Below are 24234 nucleotides of genomic sequence, written 5' to 3'. Positions count from 1 at the left end.
TTCAGCGCAATATAATTCATGACATTTAAATAAATATATATTAAAATATAATATGTATATATTATACATATATGATTGTATTAACTATAAATTATACCAGAAAAGAGAAGACTATTATGCTATGTTTACTGGAAAAATAGGACTAGTCACTAGATTTTTTTTTTAATAAAATTTAATTGAAACCCTTTCTGCTGAGCTCATCCAAGGATGGTTCTCCTTCCACACTAAAAGGTAAGAGCCAAATCTGAGTCATGAAATTTCAGCAGAGACTACTTCACCCACAAAAGTGAACGTATTTCCTGGTCCTTTGCAGAAAAAGATTGTCAACCTTTTTTCTAGCTTGTATGATGATAAAAAAAAACCCTGAAACATAGTGACTCAGAACATAATAGAAATACTTTTGCTTTTCTTTTCAAGTTTTTTTTGTCATTTTGTTGTATGCATGTAGATTGACAATGGATGTCCAAAATAACAAACAACAGAAACAAAATAAAAAGGGAGAGTATTTCTCTTGCAGGAAGAACAGGTGCACAGCCTTGCTCTCCTCTTCTGTAGACTAAGTTGCCTTCATTATCATCATTGAACTTGGTCTCCAGGACAAGTACTTTCTTCCCTTAGAATGTTAAAGCAAGAGAGGCCGAGGTAAAATGTTTCTTTTATGCCAGTGATGTGAAAGTTTTGCATATAGTATATAAACTCTCATTTCATAGGGAAGAATTTAATTGCAAGCTTATTTAGCTATTAATGTGTTTGTGTATGTATTTGCACATATATACATTGATACACATATATACACACACATACCTATACATATGTATAGATTCCACCAAAGCTACAGATGTACTGTTTTATTAGCTAATGGAACAATTGTGCAAATATATAGGTAGATATGTTATCACTACTACAAACTTATTGAACACTTTAGAATATATGTCTACACAGCAAAGGGGAATAGCTTTAGATTCCAGGGTTGGAAAGGAAATGATAAAATAGTCATGGGAAGAGCTGGGAGTTGAATCCTTTGTGCATTTGGTTAATCAATGCCCAGAAAATATCAACAACTAAGTTACTAACCTCCTCACCAGGAGACATATGGCTCTCTTCAATGTCCAGTAGATTTCTGTGCTCCAATCTGAAAGTCAAGAGTCTAGGATGACTTAAAATTTCCTTTTAGTGTGGCAGATTGAACCTTTCTTTAAGGATTCTGAGCAGTTGTATGTCTCTATAGGGAAACTTTAAAACTGGCAAGTTAGTACCTCTATGTGTGAACATGCTGTGTTTTCTCCTATTTAAGTAATTATCTTCCCAAGTTTCCATTTCTTTCACCATTAAAGGAACATTACTTCCTTAACCATGTCTATTTTACTGCCAAGCCTAATACTGTCCTGTTGTGACAACCCAACAAATACTAAACTAAGAAAAAAACCTCTTTCTTAGAAACAACCAATGCACTGGACCAATTGGAGAGCTTAAATAAAAAGAAAAGAGGAAGTAATATTAATTATACATTTCATTTCAAAAACATAGAGATGCTGTAATGCAAATATCCATGTTAATTCCAAAATTTCTTCGATAATTTTGTATTTTTGCAGAGAACTGGAGAGGACTGCTATCTAGCAGTACAGACATAAATGCACTGTAAAAATATGGAGTGAATTTACATTCATTGGATTCAAACAAAAGTCTTCAGAACTTATTTCTGTTCATGGCTCCAAACAATACTCAGATCTTATTTAAAGAAACACTTTCTGGGTTTTTTTTGAGATTTGTTATAGAACAGGAGTAGCAGTATATATGTATTACAGTGTATAGATCTTTGTACAATCATTTTATATTTCCTAAAGCTCACATTTAGTAAATAGGTTGAATATATCTAAATTAGTTGATATATCTTATATGAAACTTTGGAACTCCTTTTTATGGGGAGAGGGGTTGATTGTGGGGCTTGAACTCAAGGCCTGGGCTCTGTGCCTGAGCCTCTTTGTGCTCAAGGCTAAAGCAGTGTTCTACAACTTGAATCACAATGCCACTTCTGGTTTTTGAGTAGTTGATTGGAGATAAAATTCTTATGGACTTTCCTGCCTGGGCTGGCTTCCAACCACAACTTCAGATCTCAGCCTCCAGAGTAGCTAAGATTATAGATCTTTGACCTTCATCTGTCCATTCAACATTTACTGAATGAAATATTTCTCCTCCTGAGAATAAGATACTAGAACTGAACTTATAAAGTTTTTTGTGTTTTGGTTTTTTTTTTTTTGGTACCAGGTGATTTTAGGTAAATAGCACCATTTTGATTTCTGATTCACACAGGATCATGTTAATAATCAGAAGACACTTTTTTTCTTAGTATTAAATACCTTGTATAAAAAATATTATAAAAACAACTTTTAGCTGGGCGCCTGTGGCTCATGCCTGTAATCCCAGCTACTCAAGAGGCTGAGATCTGAGGATCGTGGTTCAAAGCCAGCCCAGGCAGGAAAGTCCATGAGACTCTTATTTCCAATAAACCACTCAGAAAACCACAAGTGTTGCTGTGGCTGAAAAGGTAGAGCACTAGCCTTGATCTGAAGAACTGAGTCGCAGTGCCCAGGGCCAGAATTCAATCCTCACAACCAACCAAAAAATTAAAAAAAAAACAAAACACAAAAAATAGCTTTAATTGGACAAGAAAATTATATTTACATTTGTTTCATATATCCTAGTTATACCTTTTACTTGTTTAGTAATTGAAATATATTGAACTCTACTCCAAGGAGAGTAATTAAATGTTCATATATGCCTTATACCCAATTCATGTATTGCAGCTCTAATTCCTAATGTGACAGTATTTATAGATGAGACCTGTCAGAAAATGACTAAGATTAATTAGATTGGAAGGGTGGGATCATGATTTTGAGAGGGTTGACATCCTTAGTGAAAGGGCCATATATAATTCTCCATTCTTTCAAATAGCATCATGAAAGACAGACATTACACGATAATACAAGATGGTAGAGCTCAGACAAAAACTAGCCTAATCCCTCCTCTCGTGGTAACTAAATGAGGTCCAAACTAAAACTACATTAATCCCCTTTGAATGCAGTCATCCCAAATGACCTCCTGGCCTACTAATAGACTATACCACATAAAGATTCCATCACTTCTAACTTTGACACAGTGGACAGAATTATTTGGACCACATGAACACTTGGGGGAAGGGTCACAAATCGTATCTGAGCTATAGCAGTCCCAGCCTAGGGTGTTTTGCTATAATCACTAAAACTGAGATTTACTCAGAAACATTGTGCTGTGGTAATTCCAGAAAATCTAATTCTGCTCAATTGATTCTTTGACAAATTGTGAATCTTCTTAAAGTCATCTCAAAGTTTGAGGATATGAGAAGTATTTTTTCCTCCAAAATGATAAATGGCCTTTCATTTTCCATACACTAAATTAGATTTACTATGGCAAAGCTCAAACCTGAGCCATGACAATTTTATTTTTAACTATGGGTAAATGTTTAGAAATTTTCTCATTTGTGCTGATGGACTTCATAGACAAGAGGGGAAATTCAGTGAGAAATCTGGAGACTTTCACATGGCCTGAGTAGAGAAAATACATACTTAGATCATAAATCTTTCCATTTGCTCACTTTTTTTGTGCATGCTGATTTGGGGTCATGTATGTGGATTAGGTCTAAATTGTTTATATCTTGCAATATTTATCCTGATGTTTTCTAGCTCCCCTCTTCAGTATTTCTTTATTTTCACATGGCTAACTTTTTCCTTTATTAAATTTAAATTGTATTGTAAAGAAGGGGTACAGTTACATGAGTCAGGTAATGAATATATTTCTTTTTGAGCAGTGTTAGTCTCTCCTTCATTTCCTCTCACTTTTTCCCCTCCCAAGCCCCTCCTCACCAAGTTGTGAAGTTCATCTCCAGCCTAGTGTCTAGTGAGCATTGTAATTTATTTTCACCCTCGTTAGAATAACAGTGTGGAACTGCTCCTTGCTCTCTCTGTTCTATTATCCTCACAATATGCCATTATGCACAAAGCACATATTTTTGTCATCTTGAAGCTTAACATTTTCTGTTAGTGCATTATTTCTGTGACTTAAAAACCTTCAGAGTTCCCTTATGATTTGCAAACTCAATAGCCTGATACTCTATTATCTCCATTAACTTCAACTAAACTTGGTACATTAGTACTAGTTTTCCAAATCTGACCTATTACGTAGCCTTGGCTCCCATAAGCTTCCTATAGGTTTCATCCGTTGCCAATTTCACCTTCCTCCCCACAGAATAACTGGCAGTATCCAGGGGCAATTTTAGCAATCATGACAAGACATGATGAATACTTGTAGCATGTTGTACATAGAGCACAACTATGTAGCTAACCATCCTACCTATTCATAGAATGGGTGCTCACATTAAAAAAATACTTTATTTAACCAATGTAATCTCTAGTAATGACACATTTAAGAAACTCTCCAGTAGCTTTGTTTACAGCATTTGTTTTACAGTTTGTAGCCCCTTTCCTGGATACTTTGCATGTTACCTATTCATCAGAGCTTAGTGAAAGTGTTTTATGATGTTGAGTGGAAAATAAACTCATTGAGCTCATCCTGTCCTTTCCAACCCAAGACATTTTTGTGTTGGATTTATTTGGCACTGATCCACACTCTACCTCCATATGAAAGGTCCAGCTCTTATGTACCAAATTTTACTTCATAATATATTACAAACACGTTTTAGCAATCTCACAGAATTTTAAACACTTTTGTATTTTTGTGTGTACACTGAAGCCTTCATTCTGCTAGGAACTATATGTGAAATTCTCACAGCCTTATGAAAATCTGATTTATTCACACACTACTCTTAATGGAACAAATAATTCAATTTAATTAATTTGGAATAGCAATTAGAGTTGATAATTGAGTTAAAGAAGTTTTGTATTTGATAATTAGCTAAATATGCTTTGGTTATACCAGAGCTTCTGCATAAAATGAAGGAATATCTTCCTCCATTTTTAAAGGAAAACAGTCAACAGCCAACTTTCTAGCTATAAACTTTATTTCACAGCATTTAAAATTCTCTGAAGGGCCACCTAGAAATTTTTCCTTAATTAATGCCATCTGTCTTTTCTCCTTTTATAAATATTTACTTTAAACACAGAGAGGTGTGAAAAGGGGAAAGTGAATAATGAGGACCTTTTTTTAAATTTGTATTTTAAAGAGAGGTGACTCTTTATGAGTGTCTATTCAGTAAAAATTTACTTGATGGAAAATAAGGGATGGACATGAAATCCGTGTACTGTTTTATGCAGCTGTAAAATACATGGCCGCATCCCCTAACGCCCATGAATGACAAACACCTCTGTAATGAGCTCCACTTGATCCCATGTGGTTAATCAGCCCATTTGGGCAAGGCTTGGGGAAAGCAAATTAACCTTTAGGCTTTTGTTTTTCCGAGTGGTATCTGGTGTCTGTACTCTAGCTGAATCCGACACTAGGGCTTGAAATGCGCATTCTAGGAGACTGCTGATGGTTAAGAGGTACACTGATTTTATTCAAACCATTTCTTCTTCTTGCTTAATTCAAAGAAAACTGATTACTTCAAAATCTGAGCAGAGACTGTCAATCTGCATTAATTAGCTTACAGAGAAAAGTCTGTATCATGAAAAGAAGAAAAGAACAGCCCAGTTGTACCATGTGGAAAGAAATACATGGATCATGGTCAATACACACACACACACACACACACACACACACACACACACACACACACACACACACATATATGTGTGTGTGAGTGTGTGTGTGTGTGTGTATATATATATATATATATACATATATATATGTTGGTTGGCTTAAAAACATGAAGATTGGCACACAGATCATTTCACAACTCATTGGTATGTGAAGTGTTGGGATAAGATTTTCTTTAGGGGACTTGGCTTGCCTCTATGCATGCAAGCCCGCCGCACTGGATGAGCAAGGTGGCCTAGATGTTCATAAAGTAGCATTGTCAGCCTGAGACTGTAGTGTCATCTCATCGGCATGTGTCACTGATTTTCTCATCCTGAGACTGAAACAAACTTAAACACTTCGTTCAATGTGAGGCCCCTCTCAATCCAAGTTCCAAGGCCCTTCACAGCCAAGGAGCCCAACACATCTGGAACTCATAAAGCTCAACATGGTGTCTTATGTTTTACAATCCACTAATACTGAGTCCTTTCTCACTAATCTTGTTTTCATACTAATTCATGTAATCCCTTGGGTGTATGTATCAGAGTTGTAAATTTAAAGTAACACCAGGGCCCATCGTTAAGCTTAATTTTTGGTGTTATTTCAGTGAAATACCATTGCAGTACTGATCTCATTTGGAATATCTGTGTTAACATGTATTGTGTTCTGAATTTTTTTACATTTGTTTTAAATTTCTGACGTGACTTGACCTACACACCCAATGAATACTTTTTCTGTTAAAATTATTATCTCCATTTCACAGAAGATGAGCTTTCTTTCTCTCAAAGCTAACAGTGATAGACTCAATTTTTACCCAAGCAACATGGTTAAAGGTGTTTGTAACAAACAAGATAACCTTTTCCAAACATAATCATGTGTTAAAATATTGCATTACTTTCCATTTTTCTGTAGTATGTGTGAGTTATATAAGGTATGGAGTTCATTATGATATTTACATGATAGTTATGTATTAACATAATGATTTCAACATCTATCTCCTGTATACTTCTATTCGTTATGCCTAAGTAAAGCTCCATAGTGCATATACTTTTTATCTATTCTTCTATTCAGCACCTAGGCTGACTTAATGATTTGACTATTAGTAATAACCATATCTCACATGTGCTGTTAAAAAGGATATTTTTGAGAAAAGACATCTAAATTTTGAATGTATATTCCATTTTATTTTGATTTGTTTTCTTTTAAGTACAGCCTATGAATGAGCAAGGTCTATTTGGAAGATGAAATTAAAAGGATTATTGCCTTAAATCAATCCTGGATGAAAAAACTTAGCTTTTTTCCAGATGCCTAACTTCTCAGCTAAATCAAAACCATAAGTAGAATAATAATAAATGCATAAATGCAAGACTCTAACAGAAAACATACACAACTAAAAGTAAAAATGGTAAATGGAGGTGTTGCTTAAGTGATAGAGTAATTCCTAACAACTAAAATTCAGTGAGTGTTTCTTTTTCTCTTTTGCATAACCATAAACATTGAAATATATAGATTTTAAAAAATAATTTAATACATAAAATATTATGTGTTCATATTTATATGTTATATAAAATGTATTTTCCACCAATTATATACTGTTAAATTTAAATAAATTAATATTTTATTGTCTATTATGTAAATGGTTTAACTTATGAAATGTATTTTCTTTATTGAGTAAACATTTCGATTTTAGAAATTTTGTTATTTCTAGGTTACCAGTTTTGTTAAAAAATATTTTTGCGTTACTATCATCTTTTTTTAAAATAGACATTGTATCTTTGCAATGTTTACAGAAAAAAGTGCCAAGTTTTTACCTACAACCTATGGTTTCCTATCCAGTTACTAACAATTTCATTGACATAGTACATTTGTTCCAATTGAATAGTTACCATTTTCAACTAATTACTAAGTAAAATTGCTCTCTGTTTTACATTTTTCAGGTTTGGGTTAGAATAGAAAGATATGTATTTCCTACTACAGCATCATACAATGGTCCATATGTAAAACTGTGACTAGTGAGGGAAAGGAAAGTTTTAATTTCCTTAGAAAACACCATAGATTCTATTATATATCCCTCTCTCCCTCTTCCTAAACCAATGATTCTTCAGTTGTCTTCATCATCTGGCTTTGCCGAAGGTTTCATAGTTGCAATCATACAGTGATTAAACTATTTCACATTGGTCTTATTTATGTAACTATATATATATATATATATATATATATATATACATATATATATAGGTGTGTGTGCGTGTATATATATATATATATATATATATATTTAAAGTCCTTGCACGTTCATTTTCATTCTACTGTAGCATTCAGATATGCCATATTATATTTATCCAGTTACATCCTGGAAGATATCCTGTTTGCTTCCAACTTTTGACAATGAAAAATAAAATGATGAACACTCATGCACAGGGATTTTTGCAGACATAAGTTTCAAACCCATAACAAGAAGCACAAATGACAGATATTGTGGTCAGAATATGTTTAGTTTGATAAGAACCAAGCAAATTACTTCCAAAGTGGCTGTACCATTTTGCATGCCTACCAGCAAGCAGTAAGTGCTTCTGTTGCTCCCAGGGTTCCAGCGTTTGGCAGAGAAGTTGTAGTTCCCATCATCCCCTCTCCTGTTACTCTACATTCCTTATGTTACCTCCAGGATCCTCCCTCTGCATCTTTGCTTTGGCCATCCCTAGCCTTCATATTGCATTTTTTAATGACTTCTTCAATTCATCAAATGACATTTTTCTTTGAAATTTATGCTAGAGGTATTTTTCTAGAATGTAATTAATACATATCAGAGTTAACCTGGTTATTTAGTGTCAGAATACCACTGTCTGCAAATGGAAATCTACTGCTTTTAAAGTGTAAACTTCAAATAAATACATATAATCTCATCAGCTGTGCATCAAATCACGAATGTTAGATGATAATAAAAAATCTGAAAAAAGATATCATTTACCACTCCAAAAAAACCACCCAAAACAGATCATTTAGTACTCAATATTTAGCTAAGAATTTACAAAAATAGGAATAGGTAAGGCTTACTCATTCATTTACTCATGAAATGATGTTCTAAATAATTAATTTGAGACCTACCCTAGGCCAACCACAGCACAGAGAACTAGCAAAAAAGAAAATCAAAGATGTTTCATGAAGTTCATAATTTTTTTTTTTTTGGGGTCCGGTTGTGGGGCCTGAACTCTGGGCCTGGGCGCTGTCCCTCAGCTCTTCAGCTCAAGGCTAGCGCTCTACCACTTGAGCCACAGCGCCACTTCCGGCTTTTTTCTTTTTGCTTATATGGTGCTGAGGAATCGAACCCAGGGCCTCAGGCTTGCAAGGCAAGCGCTCTACCACTGAGCCATCTTCCCAGCCCCTGAAGTTCATAATTTTGTAGAGAACTTTTATGCTTGATTTTTGTAATGTAAAATATTACTTCAGATTGTCATCCCCAACCACAGGAGAATTCCCTTATCGAGCCTTTTTCTCCCTCAAACTGCATTTGTCAGTGTGCATTTATTACCTAGCAACCAAACCACCAAAAAAAGCTAATGTTAGATGTTAGATTGATAGAGTTTTTCGGCAGCTGTAGAATAAAATACTTTTTTTCATGATGAAACCTACAGAAATTTCCTCCACAACAACAAAGCATTGAAGACTTATTGTACCAGCTTGCTCACTTCAGGAAAACACATCTTAGCTTTCAAGGGATTCCTGAGTGATATTCTTTGAAATACTGAGAACAACACACTGGTAAATGATAGCCTACAGACTGAAATTGTCTTTTTCGTCCATGGAATGGTAGGGCGATGTGGAATAAACTTTCCTGTGACAGTGACTCTATCCTGTTTGGCATCAAATGGTAACATCATTTCTGATCCTGGAAGAAGTTTCATTTAAAAAAAAAAAAGAGTCAGTGAGAGGCACTTACCCTTTCTTTAGATATGTGTACATTTTTGAGAAACCATGATACATATTTCTCTCAAAGAATTCCATCTTGAAATCTGTTTTATGGCATCAAAGAGTTGACTTTAACCTTGACAAGCAGTAAGTTAGTTCATCAGTCAAGACTTGGGTTTTCAAAGCCACACTGGCTAAGTTTAGATCATGATTCTATGACCTTGCCGTGTGACCTTTAATGCGCTATGTGAATCAGCCCTCTTGTTTTTTCTGTTTGTTTGTTTTGTTTTGTTTTGTTGAAGAAAAGGATTCATTCATCTCCATTGGTTGTTTTGCAAGAAACTGGGGCAATTCCAGTATAGCCTATGGAGTACATATCAAATAGAGCATAGCTGTTATTATGAGATTTGCTGATCATTCTGAAGGGTCAGAAAAGGAATTGGGATCTTGATCTTCCCGGGCTAGTTTTGCATTTACTACCTATCAGCTTCTCCTACCAATTGCTGAGAGCTGTCATTGAAGAGCTTTCTGTAGTCTTCGGATCCTCACCTTCAGCTCTGGCTTTCATTAGGTGATCTTGTGCCTTACTGAACTCAAAGAGTTGAAGTTTCCTCAACAGCAATTATTCAAAGCCTTTTTTTTCTATTTAAAAAATGCCTCTGGGGGGTATTCTATAGCTATAATGCTAATTCTCCTATTTATGATGGGGAAAACAACATTCATAGTTTTTAACTTATTTTATTTTTGTCTTGAAAAGGAAGGTTGTACAAGAAGGTTAAAATTAAACATTTTAAATGTTCAATGCATCTCGAAGAGTTAGCCCTTCTATCATTGGCCCTTCCCTTTCTACCTAGCCCTTCTCTCACTAGGCACAATTTCATTAAGTACTTTAGTTACTGTTTCACATTTGTGATAAGTGATACTTTGATGTGTATAATGTATTATCCCCCTCCGATTATTCCTCACATTCAAAAAATCTTTCTGCTTCTAGAAACTTGATTGTGTTTAATTATCTGATCTTTGTTCAAAGTGTCACCGTGAAGTGTCATTCTTGTATGTTCTGTTCTTTAGTCAGGCTGGCCATGGATATATGTTTGTGCTCTTATATATGTCTACCTGGGAGGTTCTATTTGGACCTATAAACCACCAATTAGAGAAAACATTTTCCCTTTGTCTTCCTGAGCTAGAATTATTTCCTTCAGTATAATATTTACCAGAACTGTTCATTTCCATGTAAATTTTTAAAAACTTTTGCTGATGGTTGAATAAAATTCCATTGGATAACTATATCTATATGTCTATATTCCCCTATAGATAACTCTATATCTATCTATCTATCTATCTATCTATCTATCTATCTATCTATCTATCTATCTATCTATCTATCTATCTATCTATCTATCTATCTAGTTGTTTGTCATCTAGCTAGCTAGCTTGCTTTTTCTTATTTTCTGGACCCATTAGTTTGTTTTAGTGCATCTGTGCTGGTTCAATATCTTAGCAATTGAACATCATCTTTTCTTTCTTATCAATGCTTTTACATTTGGGCTGAGGATTTCAAATGTCTTCGCTCTTCCAAATTTACCCACTTGTTATTTTCCTCTTAACAACTCTACATCCTATAATTGTGGCCCAGGTCATTCACTCTATTGAGAGTAGTTGCACATCCAAAACTGTCGGAATGATGCTACTTTGTAGATTGATGAGTATGGTCATTATTTAGTGTCTCCTTTTGCAAATGCCCAAAGTACATATATGTCATTGGATGTTCCAATTGTGTTCTACAAGGACATTTCTTTTGTCCTTTGCCTCCCAAACTGTCAATGTACATTATTTTTTCCTTTATGCTAGTGCTGGTCATGATTACAGCATTTTTTAAGAGCATTCAGCATTTTTTCTTTGAGACCATATCTCCTCCTCTTTTCAGTCCTAAATATAGATATTGCTAAGTTGATAGTCACCCCTTTTTTCCTTCCCTCTCTCTTTCTTTTCCCCATCTTTTATTATTTAGTCTTCCACTGTTCACTCCATATGTATCTTTATTTCCAAATGCCCTACTGAATCTCAGTCCTGCAGTTTCAGATCCTGGCTGGGTGCGTTTCAGATCCTGGCTGGGTGCCATTATCCTGTGCACGTTCCGCTTGATTTTCACACCCAAGTCAGGTTTTCAGTCTTTTCAATGTAGGATAATTAGACAAACTGCTACCTGACCTCTACAGTCTTCTTTCTCTAATTCACTCAAATTGACTACATCATCTGTGGTCACGTTATTTTGACTTCTGGAATTTCTTTCTTTTAAAATAAGCAACAAGCCTGGACTTCACCCCCTCCCCCTCACACCTGAACTCTGCCTCTTCTGGCATATTCCACCCATGCACTTCATTGCCTTTCTAACATACTTTGGGAATAGAATTCAGAATGACAGTAAAGCCAGTGATTGTGGGTGCACACATTATTTGACAATAAAGCTTAATAGCTTTCAAATGTTGACAAGTGAAAACACCCTCTGTATGTCTATGTAGCTGTATCACTTTGGAATTGGAATTCTACTGTTTTATCCCTGGCAATGAAAAGAATCTGTGTGTGAGGGGGTGCATTTTTTTTCTAGTGTATTAGTAAAAGTTTAGTGTTTCTTCCACATAAGATATGCCACAGGTAGCGAGCAACTTGACACTGCCGAGAATAGGTGAATTAAATGCAATGAAATGCATTGATAGGAAAATTTATATCCAAGAGCTGTTTGCATTTTGGGGGTGTATGCAAATAGCAAAAGACACAAAGGTCTTTACTTATAGCATTTTGACTTTACTACCCAGTTCAGCCACGTGGGACATAAATTACTTTTAAAAAATTACATAGGAGGTTTTCAATGTGTTGAAGTTCATATTGGTATTTATCAAGTTTCTGTAGAATTATTGTTTTGGTTTCTCACTTGTTCTTTTAATGTTTTAGATGGAAGTTAAGGAAAGTAAAATGACTAATATCTGATAATGAGTAAATATTAAAGTACATTTGCTTTATTTAATTATATTCCAATTGTGCTAGTCTCCACTTGGAGACACAGCTAAGTTCTTACTCATTCAATTGTGTTCTATGATGCATTCATTCACTAAGCCTCTATGTGTGCATGATTGTATAAAAAAGCAAATAAGATCATTGGATTTATGCACATTAATTAAGGAGATTCGCAACTGTAAAGTTTTATGAGCATTGATTAATGTCATTATATATGGTAGAAGATGAGGCTTTCTTACCCAAACATTTTTTTCCCTTTTTACTTAAGCAAATATCTGGACTATATTTCTACTTAAGGGCAAGTGTATTTATATATGTTTTACAGGGAAAAAGAATCAACAACTTATGCATATAACAAGAGAAATTAATTATGAGGTGTTAGTTCACGTTTAATGTTTCTTGGAAATTCCAGGGTTTGCTGTCTACATGCTGAAGATGCAAACTCAATAGCATAATTTAGTCTAAACCTGTGAGAAAGGAGCAATCATCTTGATGGTAGGAGAAGATGAAATGTGCCTTTCAGTCATTGAAACAGAAAAGTAAGGGAGATTCATGATCCCTTCATAGTTAGTTTCATGTTGGTCCTCGAGTGGATTATCTGAGGAAACCATTTCCCATACTGAATTTAGTTAGTTATATATTAATTTCAATAGGTAATCTACTTACAGACACATTGAGAAACAATGCTTAACCTGAACACCATGGTTCGATCAAGATGAAATACAAAATTAACTATCATGGTAGGGTATGGCCATAGAGTAAGTTCTAGAAGGTGAGCAAAAACCATGTGCATCACTTTATAACCTGATCCAGTATAATCTCCCATGAGCAATGCTGACTCCATTTTTTTTTCTTCCTGCAGGTTGTTGCCAGAGCACAGATATTGAAAACTATGCTGTAGAAAGTAGAGTTATGATGTGAGAAAAGGTTAGTCTCTGAATCAGCTTGGGCAGGGAGATACCTGTGCTTCTGGGGTATTAGTCTGTTCTTCATGTGAGCAAGTAACAAGTGCTTAGATCATGAGTTTATTTATAAAAGTGGTCAATGATATTTCACTAGTAAATTCTCTTACTATCAGCTCCTCCATGTGAAATATCATACAAATCACAAACTATTAACAACCGAGCACGAGAAAGGTTGTACTGAAAAAATTTTAATCTTTTCTCATTGCTATGCTTAATGGCAAGTATTAGATAGTTTATGATGACTCAATTGCAGAATGAGATGAATCCATGTGATCTGCTATAGGAAATAAGGGAACACATGAAGATCCTGATTTGAGGCCCAAGGAAAAGCTTCAAATAACTATCATAGTATTTTCCTCCGAATCTAGAATTAAAGCTTGAGAGACTAGTCTCCCTGTCCTTTACTCTATACTCCAGAGTTTAAATGAGAACCTGACACTGAGTAGACAATCCCTAAACAGCTGTTGAATGAATGTATTAAATCTAATACATAAAATCTCTCAGCCTAAATATTAGTATATCCTGTTTAGATAAAAAACATATCCTCATATGCCAATTGGTGTCAAAGCTCTACCATTTCTAGTGAATATGTTTAAGCATCGACAATACTGTTAATGTAATTAGCCATGAAGAATTCCTAAAGGATATACCACGGTCTAGCATCTGTTTCTCCTTTCAATGTTTAAGCAATCAATGTATTCTTATTTTTTTTATAATTCTTGCAGATGGAGGAGCAAATTATGAATGTTGACAGAGAGAAAAGTTCAAGTTGAGGAAATGAATCAGGAAGAGAGGATGTCAGACAGTACCCTTGAGACCTATCAGATTTCTAGGTAGAGAAGACCAAATCTGCTTAATTGACATGGCTTTCTCTTTACCTGAGATTTGTGGAAGCCTAGAGCTCTTTGATACTTGTGTAGTCTCATGATGTACCTGTATCCCTTCAATAAGGAATGATTGAGAAAGAGCTTTATTTTATCCTCCTATATTGTTTGATACTAAGCCTTTGTGATGATGGCAGAGAGCAGGCAACATATCTTCAGTGTCTTTAGAGGCATTTTAGTTCTCAATTGCAAGGAGAGTAGGACCTTGGAGAGTCATCTTGGTCTGATGTAATGTATGTATTATTGTAGGTAAAGTATCGAGGTGGGAGCTGAATTAACAAAGGGGAGCATGGGAGCTGGCCTGTCACATCAGCTCTCCCTCATAATACCGACAATTTTTCCCTTATGCAGATAAACAAGGTTTCTGGGAGTAAGTGAAAAGTAAGGGAGTAATGCCTATTCTAAAAAGAATAGTTTACCTTACTTGCATTTTTTGGTCAATCGTGGGGCTTGAACTCTGGTCCTGGGCACTGTCCCTCAGCTCTTCAGCTCAAGGCAAACACTTGAACCTCAGTGCCACTTGCGGTTTTCTGGTGGTTAATTGGAGTTAAGAGTCTCATGGACTTTTCTGTGCTTGCTGGCTTTGAACCTTGATCTTCAGATCCCAGCCTCCTGAGTAGCTGGGATTACAGGTTTGAGCCACTGATGCCCAGCTTCAATCAATACATTTTTGACAGTTCATCAACCATTCTCATAAGTTTTCTTTCAAAAGTTATTAAAACAGCTCATCCCCCAAAAACAGTTTTATAATCCTAGATTCTCCAAAGGCTGAGATCTAAGGACCATGTTGCAAAGCCAGTCTGAACAGGAAAGTCCATGCGATTCATCTTCAATTAGCAACCAGAAAACTGGAAATGTCTTTGCAGCTAAAATTGACAGAGCACTGCACTAGCCTTCAATGCAAAAGTTCAGGGACAGTTGCTAGACCTTCAGTTCAAGCCTCACAATTTGCAAACAAAAACAAAAACAAACAAAAACAGAACCTGAGGCCCTCCTCACAAGAATCCAATACTGGACACACACACACACACACACACACACACACACACACACACACACACACACACACACACACACACACACACACACAACCACACCCCAAGAATTGCTACTAAAGAATTCTCATCATTGTAATTGAAAATTTTAACATCCAAAGTGATCTTCCATTCATAATCGTTCTTACTGAGTTTTTAGAATTTGGGGGATAAGCATTGTTATGAAAATTAACAAACTCAGGCCCACATAACTTAGAATCCATAATAAAAAGTGGTTTGTTATCCTCAAAATAAGGTTGAGCTAATATTCAAATTTTTTTACTTTCCTGAAAAGGAAGATTAGGAAAAGAGAATTTAGATGTGATTTATATAAATGTGACTGAGCAGAAAATAGAATACATATTTATTTAGATGTTTAGGGCAATTACATTTGTAGTGAACATTTAATTTCAACTCTTTCTAAATACTTAAGAGAAATTTAAATCATCTTATTGTCTCTATATCAAAAATATTTTTGAAAAATATTTTTAAATTTTAGGTATGCAAATTGTCCTCAAGCAAAGCAACTCAGAAGGTCAGATTTTCTTTTAAAAAATGGAATTGCATTCTAATCGGGCTTTGGTATTTATTAATCTAAAAATTAAAAATTTTCTATAAATACTTTTTAATTAATTCATTCTAAACTGAACACTATTGAGCTTGTCTTCCTTATACATAGCAATGAAATTTTGACAATAAAGCAGACAGAGGTAGCATATGTTTGCTCCAACCCTTCTTCCTCCTTCCAATAGATCCTGTCCTGGAGTTAGCTATGATTTAAACAGAATGGACGAATACTATGGGATCCAGATTACTTAAACTATGCCCTGGTATCTTTGACAAGTTACCACTAAACTCCTTTCTCCAATGTTTATTGCAGCCTTATTTACCATTGCTAAGATATGGAACCAACCCAGATGCCCCTCAGTAGATGAATGGATCAAGAAAATGGGGTATATATACACAATGGAATTCTATGCCTCCATCAGAAAGAATGACATTGCCCCATTTGTTAGGAAATGGAAAAACTTGGAAAAAATTATATTAAGTGAAGTAAGCCAGGCCCAAAGAAACATAGGCCCCATGGTTTCCCTTATTTGCAATAACTAGTATATGTCTGAGTCAAGCAGAAAAGGTCAGATAAGGTGATGTTAGGGAAATGAGCCCTAAGATATGTATTCAAATGTTTTTTTCTTTCATGCGATTGTTTCTAACACATTTATAAGATTATTTCTTTGTTGCTTTGTATTTCTCTCCCCCACGGTATAACCCCATGCTTTCACCGTATTTGATGTTGGTATAATTTGTGGAGGGGAAGGGAAAAAAAAATCGTTTAAATAGGGATAAAGGTGGACCCATTGCAACAATGAGATGTACAAGTCGTTATGTCGAAAACAAACTTTACAACTTTGGTGTGGGGGGGAAGGGGGGTTAAGTGGGAGGGTAGGAGGAAGATGGGAAGGGATGGGAAGGGGAAACAAAGCAGGAGGCTACAATGCTTGATAAGAAATGTACTCATTATCTCGCCCATGTAATTGTAACGCCTCTGTACAATATTTTCACAATAAAAAAAAATTGACTCCCCTTGCAAAGGGGAGATGGGAGATGAATTTCAGTGCTACAGACCGGATGTGTACCCTTAAAATTCTTGTGATTTGAATGTTTAGGGGCAAGGCACCTACATTAGTTCTATTGAGAGTCGTGTCTCAAAACATATGATGGGTGGAAATGACAGATGTGTATGCTGTAGTAAGTGGTCACATTGAGCCAAGACGCAGAGAGAGTTGCCTGGCTCCTTTATAGTCTCTCCAAGAGCATGCTCTGATGGCCTGAGCACTTCACCTCTGCTCAACTCTTACAGGGTCCACAGCATCACCCTAAACTACCATGTCGTGTTCCATTTCTCCAGTTCCTTAAAACATTGGAGGGTGCAGTTAAATAATAACCACAATGTGGTACCCACATGATAGATTATTGACTTAGATGAAAGTAATTCACACTGTGTAGTTAAGAATTTTTATGGTCTCTTTTATTTTTGTGAGAAATTGCCCATCTATAATATAGGCAACTGTCTTTCACTTTTTTATAGATACTTTTGGATTTTTTTTGTTTTGGAGCTGCCGTTTTTGGAGCTTGGCTCTTTGGGACAAAAAGAATGTATTGCAAATGAAATCTTCATGGAAATCTTTCACTCTTGGTGAAAGAATATGGAGAAGAAAAAATTTGATATTGGTGTTTTCTCTTAATAGGAAAATGAATATCTCTCCTTGGGTATTGGTTACATGACTGTTTACACTGACACCACCATGCAATTTAACATTTTATAAGAATCAGACCATTTTATATATTCTATCATCTCTGCCATGTAATTAGATATAGCTTGGAGTTTTCATGATAAAATTGCCACATGGGAATGAACCATATTTTTCTTTAAAGTTTTAATACCAGGAGTGGTGACTTTCCAAGATATATTAGCTATGCTTAACATATTCTTTGAATGAATAAAAATGTATATATGAAAATACATAACCAGACCTGATAATAAATGTCTAACTGTAGCAATGTTTAGAAGGCAATGAAAATCCTGAGGAGAATGAATCAGTGCTGCATCTAAGCAGACAGAACAGTAAGAGAGGAGCTTCTAGATATGAGATATATGATTCTGTCATGTAAATGAAAAATCACAGACTCCAACTCTACAACAGCCCTTTTTCTATTCTATTTTTATCTATTCTTGTTTCATTGGAATGTTATGAATATTGTAACGCTCTTCTTAATTCTATGGTTATTTGGAATATAAAGTTATAAAAGGGAAAGTCGGTCAAATTTTATAATTATGAGGTTAGAGTTGTGAAATGGAATTAAAGACTACTAAAGGTTATATTCTTGATGTCGAAGAAGGTGTTCATGATCAGTGATAGAGAGAAACAGTATTCATCACCCAATAACCCATTCCTTCTGTGTCTTTAACTAAATTACTAAGAAAGTTTCTATAAAGGATGGTGTAAAGTGGTCAGTTATCTCGGTAACAGGATCCTTGAATACGCAATAACAAAGAGACAATTATGTTAATTTTTGTTGAGAAGCTATATGGGAAAATATTATATCTACTGAACAAATAGGGAAAGAAGTTAAACCAAAATATGAACACTTCTTTGCTTTCAAGAAGCACTCAAGCTCACCATGGAAATAATAGCTGGGAAATGATCTTGGAGAATGTAAGGAGTAGGATGCGAGTAAAGAATGCAGATTAATTATGAAAAACTTTTGTAAACCTTTAAATGAGGTAAAAGTATGTACCACCCACTCTAGTGTGCCTATTTCTTATCTACCAGTGAATAAATAACAAGGATAACTTGGGGAACTTTGGACTCTATGCCTATCACCCAGAGCAAATTAATGACAGAATACTTATTCCTTTAATATTATATAACAGTTTTATGTGTTCTATTGGGCAAAGCTAAGCATGCTCCAAAGCATCAGAGATTATTTAGGAGACTTCCTGTGTCTATAATGACTGTGTATATAACCTAATCTGGAGAAAAGATGACTGAGCTCATAGAAACACACACTAATATTCACATGGATTACAAAAGTGCGAATTGTTTATTCAGGTAGAAACAGTTTTTCTTCAAGGAATGTCTCAAGTTCTTTAAAACACATCCTGCATACAGAAGAGTCCGGTTTGCCACAGAAACTTTACATGTTACTTAGGCTTAGCTACACATATACATGCACAGAAGTAAGAGAAAGGAAAGAGCAGACCATTGCTTCATTAGAAAAAACAAGCACTTTTCCCCTGGTGCTATGTCTTTGGATATGTATCGCCTTGGAGAAATGTATAAATCATCTTTATACATGGAGCTGTCTTAGAAAACTAGAGATTTTAGTACAAAGAAATCAATTCACTGAAAGAATGCCCATATGCCATTGTTAAGACTTTGGATATTTACACAAGAGGAACTTACAAATAACCTCTGGATTACAGTTCCGGTTTGACAGTAACACAGTGGGCTTACACATTCTCCAGGCCTGAGTTATACTGAGTATTACAAATAATATTATAACAATGCTTTAAATACTGATACAAAACAGCTTTAAGATGATAGTTCCAAAAAAATACCCCTCCATTTAAAATTGAACTGTAAATCCAGGTTTACTTTTTGAATGTTTCAGCTTTTAAAAAAGGCTTTTCAAGAAAATACTAGTGCTTAAAACATCTCTTAAAATGTCTATTAAATGACAGAGTTTCCTAAATAGATTATTTTTTACAAAGTATAATTCAAAAGTCTATCTTCCAGGAAAACAAAATTATAAACTGCAAAAGTCCAAATCAAAAACCTGATTTGTGATAAAGTTCTTCCAAATCCTGGGGAGGGGAGAAAGAACCTTGTTTATTTTATCATGCTTTATAATTTAAAGATTAGAAAAAAAAACCCTAGTAATACATACCACTTTTAGTACAAACCAAGCTGAATTTCAGAATAGATAATCATAAATTTTCTATTTTTCTATAATTACTTAAATATTGTCCAGCTCAAAATGTGCAACTGTATGAATATTACGGCCTCTAAAGTAATGGTGATATTTTTAGACAGTGGCCTCATTAAGTTAAGCAAATTTCAATGTGTATTATTCTTTTTTGGCTGTATTTCAAATGTAAAAATGAAGAAAATATTTGTCTTGATGCACATTCTTCATTTGCAAAAGGAACATTACAATTTCAACAATTCTACCAATTCTAATTAATGTTTGGAAAATGCACCAAAAGTTAACAGTTTAAGCTGGAAGGGGGCATCTAATATATCTTTCCCAAAGCAGAAAGCTGAATTATTTTTAAATTAGGAGAGGCTGTTCATATGTTGTTTTATTTAAGCAGGTTGGTCAGGTGCCATGCTCACACTGCTATTTCCATTTCTCTTTATTCATCTTATTAGTGCATGCTGATGGATTTTGTCTGTTAGAGATTGCAAGGGAAGCAGATCATGCAGTACTTATGGTAGTTTCAATTTGCACATAGTACCTCTAATGTGGATATAGTTACCTGCTCTTGTCTTTGTATAAGAAAACTGCAGCCTTGAGTTCCTAGAGTCTTTTAACATCATTTATGTATTTATGACTACCAATGGATTTTTCTCTATTATTAATTAAACACGAATTCATTTCATTTAGATTTATTGAGCTATCTCATGTGCTTTATACAATATAACAGGCCTTACTTGCCAAAGACCATCTTGCCACAAATGAGCTTTAAATATCTCCATTACATGTTTTTTTCCCCTAAGATCAAACTGCTATAATTCCCAGATATTTTACTTTTTGTTCTAAGTCTAGATGACTGCATAGTTAGTGTATTTTTATAGAATCTCCCCAAAAAAACAAACAACAAAAAAAACTGACCTTTTCTTTCCTGATACCTGAAGTTATATAGTTGTATGGGTTGGTTTATACAAAGTAAAATCAGATGTATGTAAGAAATAAAAGAACATGTACAAAATATAAAGAAAGAGAAGTAAAAGAATATATTTTTTAGAATATTAAATCCCTGAAATCAATTTTTAAAAAGCACTGGTGTTTCTATACTTAAGGAGCATAGTATGTCATGATTTAGGAATCATTTTTTAAAAACTCAGACGGCTTCACTCCTGGTGTGTTACCTTGTAGTAAATCTGTATCAATAGCAAAGACAAAAAGCAAACTTTTGTGAAGATCAACGCTGTCATTCCCTACTTGGCGAGCAATTTGAGCAATTACTCTGAAATCCTTCCTGAACTAGTTAAACTAAACATTTAAAAGATAAAAGAAATGGCCTTCCGCTCTCTTAACAGTGTTCCAAGCTTGGATGTATGTAATAGAGACTAACCCATCTCCAGGTTACATGCAAACAAGCTCATTCCTCTATTAAATATATCCCCAAATATAAGACTTTAACATTACTCTGTTTCTCTCCTTCTATTAACTATGTCATTTAAAGTTCTTTACAATCCCTTCACCTATGATTTTCTCATACCAATTTTTACAGTAACACCATCGACAGAGTTCAACACAGTGCTATTTGATATTACCTTCTGAAACTTCAATGCCTATCAGTAAGGGATAAAGACAAAAGATAAATAACTTATGGACTATATAAGCCAGCAAGGTGGTTCCATTTATGATACATCTATAGTAAAGTTTTTCAAGGCAATTCAACCTATTTCAACTAACATGCTCTAACCCTCGTTCTTCAAAGAAATAACTTTAAAAACCTTAGAAGTCTTTGCTGATGGCTAAAATTAAGAGTAAAGGGGGGGAAAAAGGATTTTCTATGAACTATGCACAAGAGACACGAGCCATCTCTTTTTCGACCCAAAGACAGGGAGGGACGGGTTTCATCACCCATCCTGCTGGCCCAGTGTCTGGAGCTCAGTGGAGTGTAAACTGTGATGGAGAAAAACATTCTTCCTGCTGTACATGTGTAAGGAGATGGGCCCTCGGGGTGGCTGGCCAAACCGACCTGTAAAGGTCGAATGCTGCGGGGCCACTGCAGCCTGGTCCCTTGGTTTCTCTGAGAACGCGGAGAGCCCTTCTATCTTAGCTGCTGGCTTGAGGCTGTTGGGGCTCTGTCCAACAGTGGTCCGTACATTCTGTGTGACCTCAGAAGGCAGGCTCTCATAAGTTCCTCTTGAATGTTTGATAACTTCTGCTAGTTCCTTTTCCTTCAAGAAATTAGTTAAGTATAGACTTGAGAGTTGGCAGGGCTTGTTGTAGGGGCTGGGCTGGTCTGTGGTGGAGTATCTAAACCGGTCCTCGGTAGGAATATGCGCTGCTTTTCTGTCCTTTGTGTTGAGACTTTGGCTCACAATTCGATTTCGGTATGTAGCCTAAGGGAAGACAGAGAAAAGAAGAGATGAGTCTAACAAGCACAAGCATAGAGTGGTATAAAATTTTTTAGTGTAAACCTGTTTTATTTCTTAAATTTATTTTATGTTTTTTATTGTAAAAATACTGTACCGAGGGGTTACAATGACAGGAGTAAGGTAATGAGACCATTTCCTATGGAGCTTTGTTACCTCCTCCTTTGTTTTTCCCATACCATCCCTCCCCTCCCGACCTCCCCGCCTCTTCCCTCCTCCTTCCCAAGTTGTAAAGTTCCTTTTCAACATAGTGACTTGTACACCTCATGGTTACAGTGGGTCAACCTGTATCCTTATTTCAGTATTATTTCCCTTCCCCTCCCTAAATTAGAAAAATATATATACAAGATGCAGGACCCACAGATCTATAGCCACCTAATCTTCAATAAGGGAGCTAAAAAAATAAAATGGAAGAAAGACAGCCTCGTCAGTAAATGGTGCTGGCAAAATTGGTTAAACACCTGTAGAAAACTAAAGCTAGATCCTTATATATCACCCTGCACCAGAATCAACTCCAAATGGATCAAAGACCTTGAAGTCAAAGTAGACACCCTGAAAACATTACAGGAAGGAATAGGAGAAATTATTGGGCTCCTTGGCACAGGCCAAAATTTTCTTATTTTTAATACATATTTTTTATTGTAAAGATATTGGCAAACCTATAACTTTCAACAAGGTTTAGAAAAGCATCAACAGAATTCTCCTTAAGAACAAGTTCCCCAGGAAAATACTTCTAGTGGATCAATAGTCAGCCTACTCTAAAAGGCATTTTGAACTAATTTCCTAAATTTGAATTCCATAGCTTTATATGAATATATATACATACATCTATATGACTTTAACATTGCTCTGTTTTTCTCCTATCAGCTACATTAAAGTTATATAGATATGCCTAAATATTATGCTAACAGATACTGAACATTAGTATATAAGTCTATTATATTTTTTGATTGAGTATTTTATATTTACTTAAGTATATATTTAGATAGTAGGATTAACAATGTCATGATTTGTATTGCCAAAGGACAAAGGGTGAACCAATACAACAGTGATACTCACAAGACAATATTTTGCAAATAAACTAGATAACTTGTTGGGAAAGGGTAAGTAGAAGAAAAATGCGGGAGGGGGTAACAAGTTCGACAAGAAATGTACACTCTACATTACATATCTAATTGTAACCCCTCTGTATACCACCTTGACAATAAAATAAAATTAAAAATAAAGATTTAAAAGATTTTAAAATAGTAGAGTCACATTCAGAAACAAAAGAGTCCAGTAGAACACTTAGAAGAAATTTTAACATGTGGTTTATAGAAATATTTAGATGCCAAGTGATGGATCAAAGTCATGTTCACAAGTACGTACTATCTTTCTGTTCACAAAAAAAACATACTCTAATAATTAAAAATAAGACTATGTTCACTGAATTATGCTTCTGGGAAGGCAAGAATACAAACTAGAATACAAAGTCCTTGCTTGTTTCGGGAGGCAGGCAGGGGTGGCGGGAAGGAGGGAGGTATGTTTTTAAGGATTGTGAGAAAATCTTTTGAAAGAAATGAGACAATGGTAATTGCATAATGATAATATCTGAACCAATGTTTCTGTTTACTGGTAGTAGTATTTTCACCTGTCATATCATTAATTTATATATTTTTGGGGTATAGTGGGATGTTTTGATATATGTATGCAATATCAAATAACTGACTCAAACTGATCAGCATATCTGTCATCTCTCTTGCTTATTTTTACACTGAACACTTTTTTAAACTTCGGTTATGACACAGGAAAATAGACAAAGTAGATG

At 35.0% G+C, this 24234-nt stretch overlaps 1 protein-coding gene across 1 annotated transcript in view; it reads right to left on the bottom strand.

Annotated features, from left to right (window-relative positions):
• Window positions 1-19133: 19133 nt before the first annotated feature.
• Ccser1 (coiled-coil serine rich protein 1) overlaps window positions 19134-24234 on the bottom strand; it is a 706759-nt gene continuing 701658 nt past the window's right edge. The window contains exon 11 of the mRNA XM_070022282.1: window positions 19134-22394. Coding sequence (XP_069878383.1) covers window positions 21906-22394 — 489 coding nt within the window. The 3' untranslated portion in view covers window positions 19134-21905. The remainder of the gene's footprint in view (window positions 22395-24234) is intronic.

This window comes from Dipodomys merriami, unplaced genomic scaffold (assembly GCF_024711535.1).
Source record: "Dipodomys merriami isolate MVZ:Mamm:240054 unplaced genomic scaffold, mDipMer1.0.p SCAF_15, whole genome shotgun sequence".
In the NCBI taxonomy this organism is placed as follows: domain Eukaryota; kingdom Metazoa; phylum Chordata; class Mammalia; order Rodentia; family Heteromyidae; genus Dipodomys; species Dipodomys merriami.
Note: the sequence above shows the minus strand (reverse complement) of the source record. Positions and strands in the feature narration are given on the sequence as shown.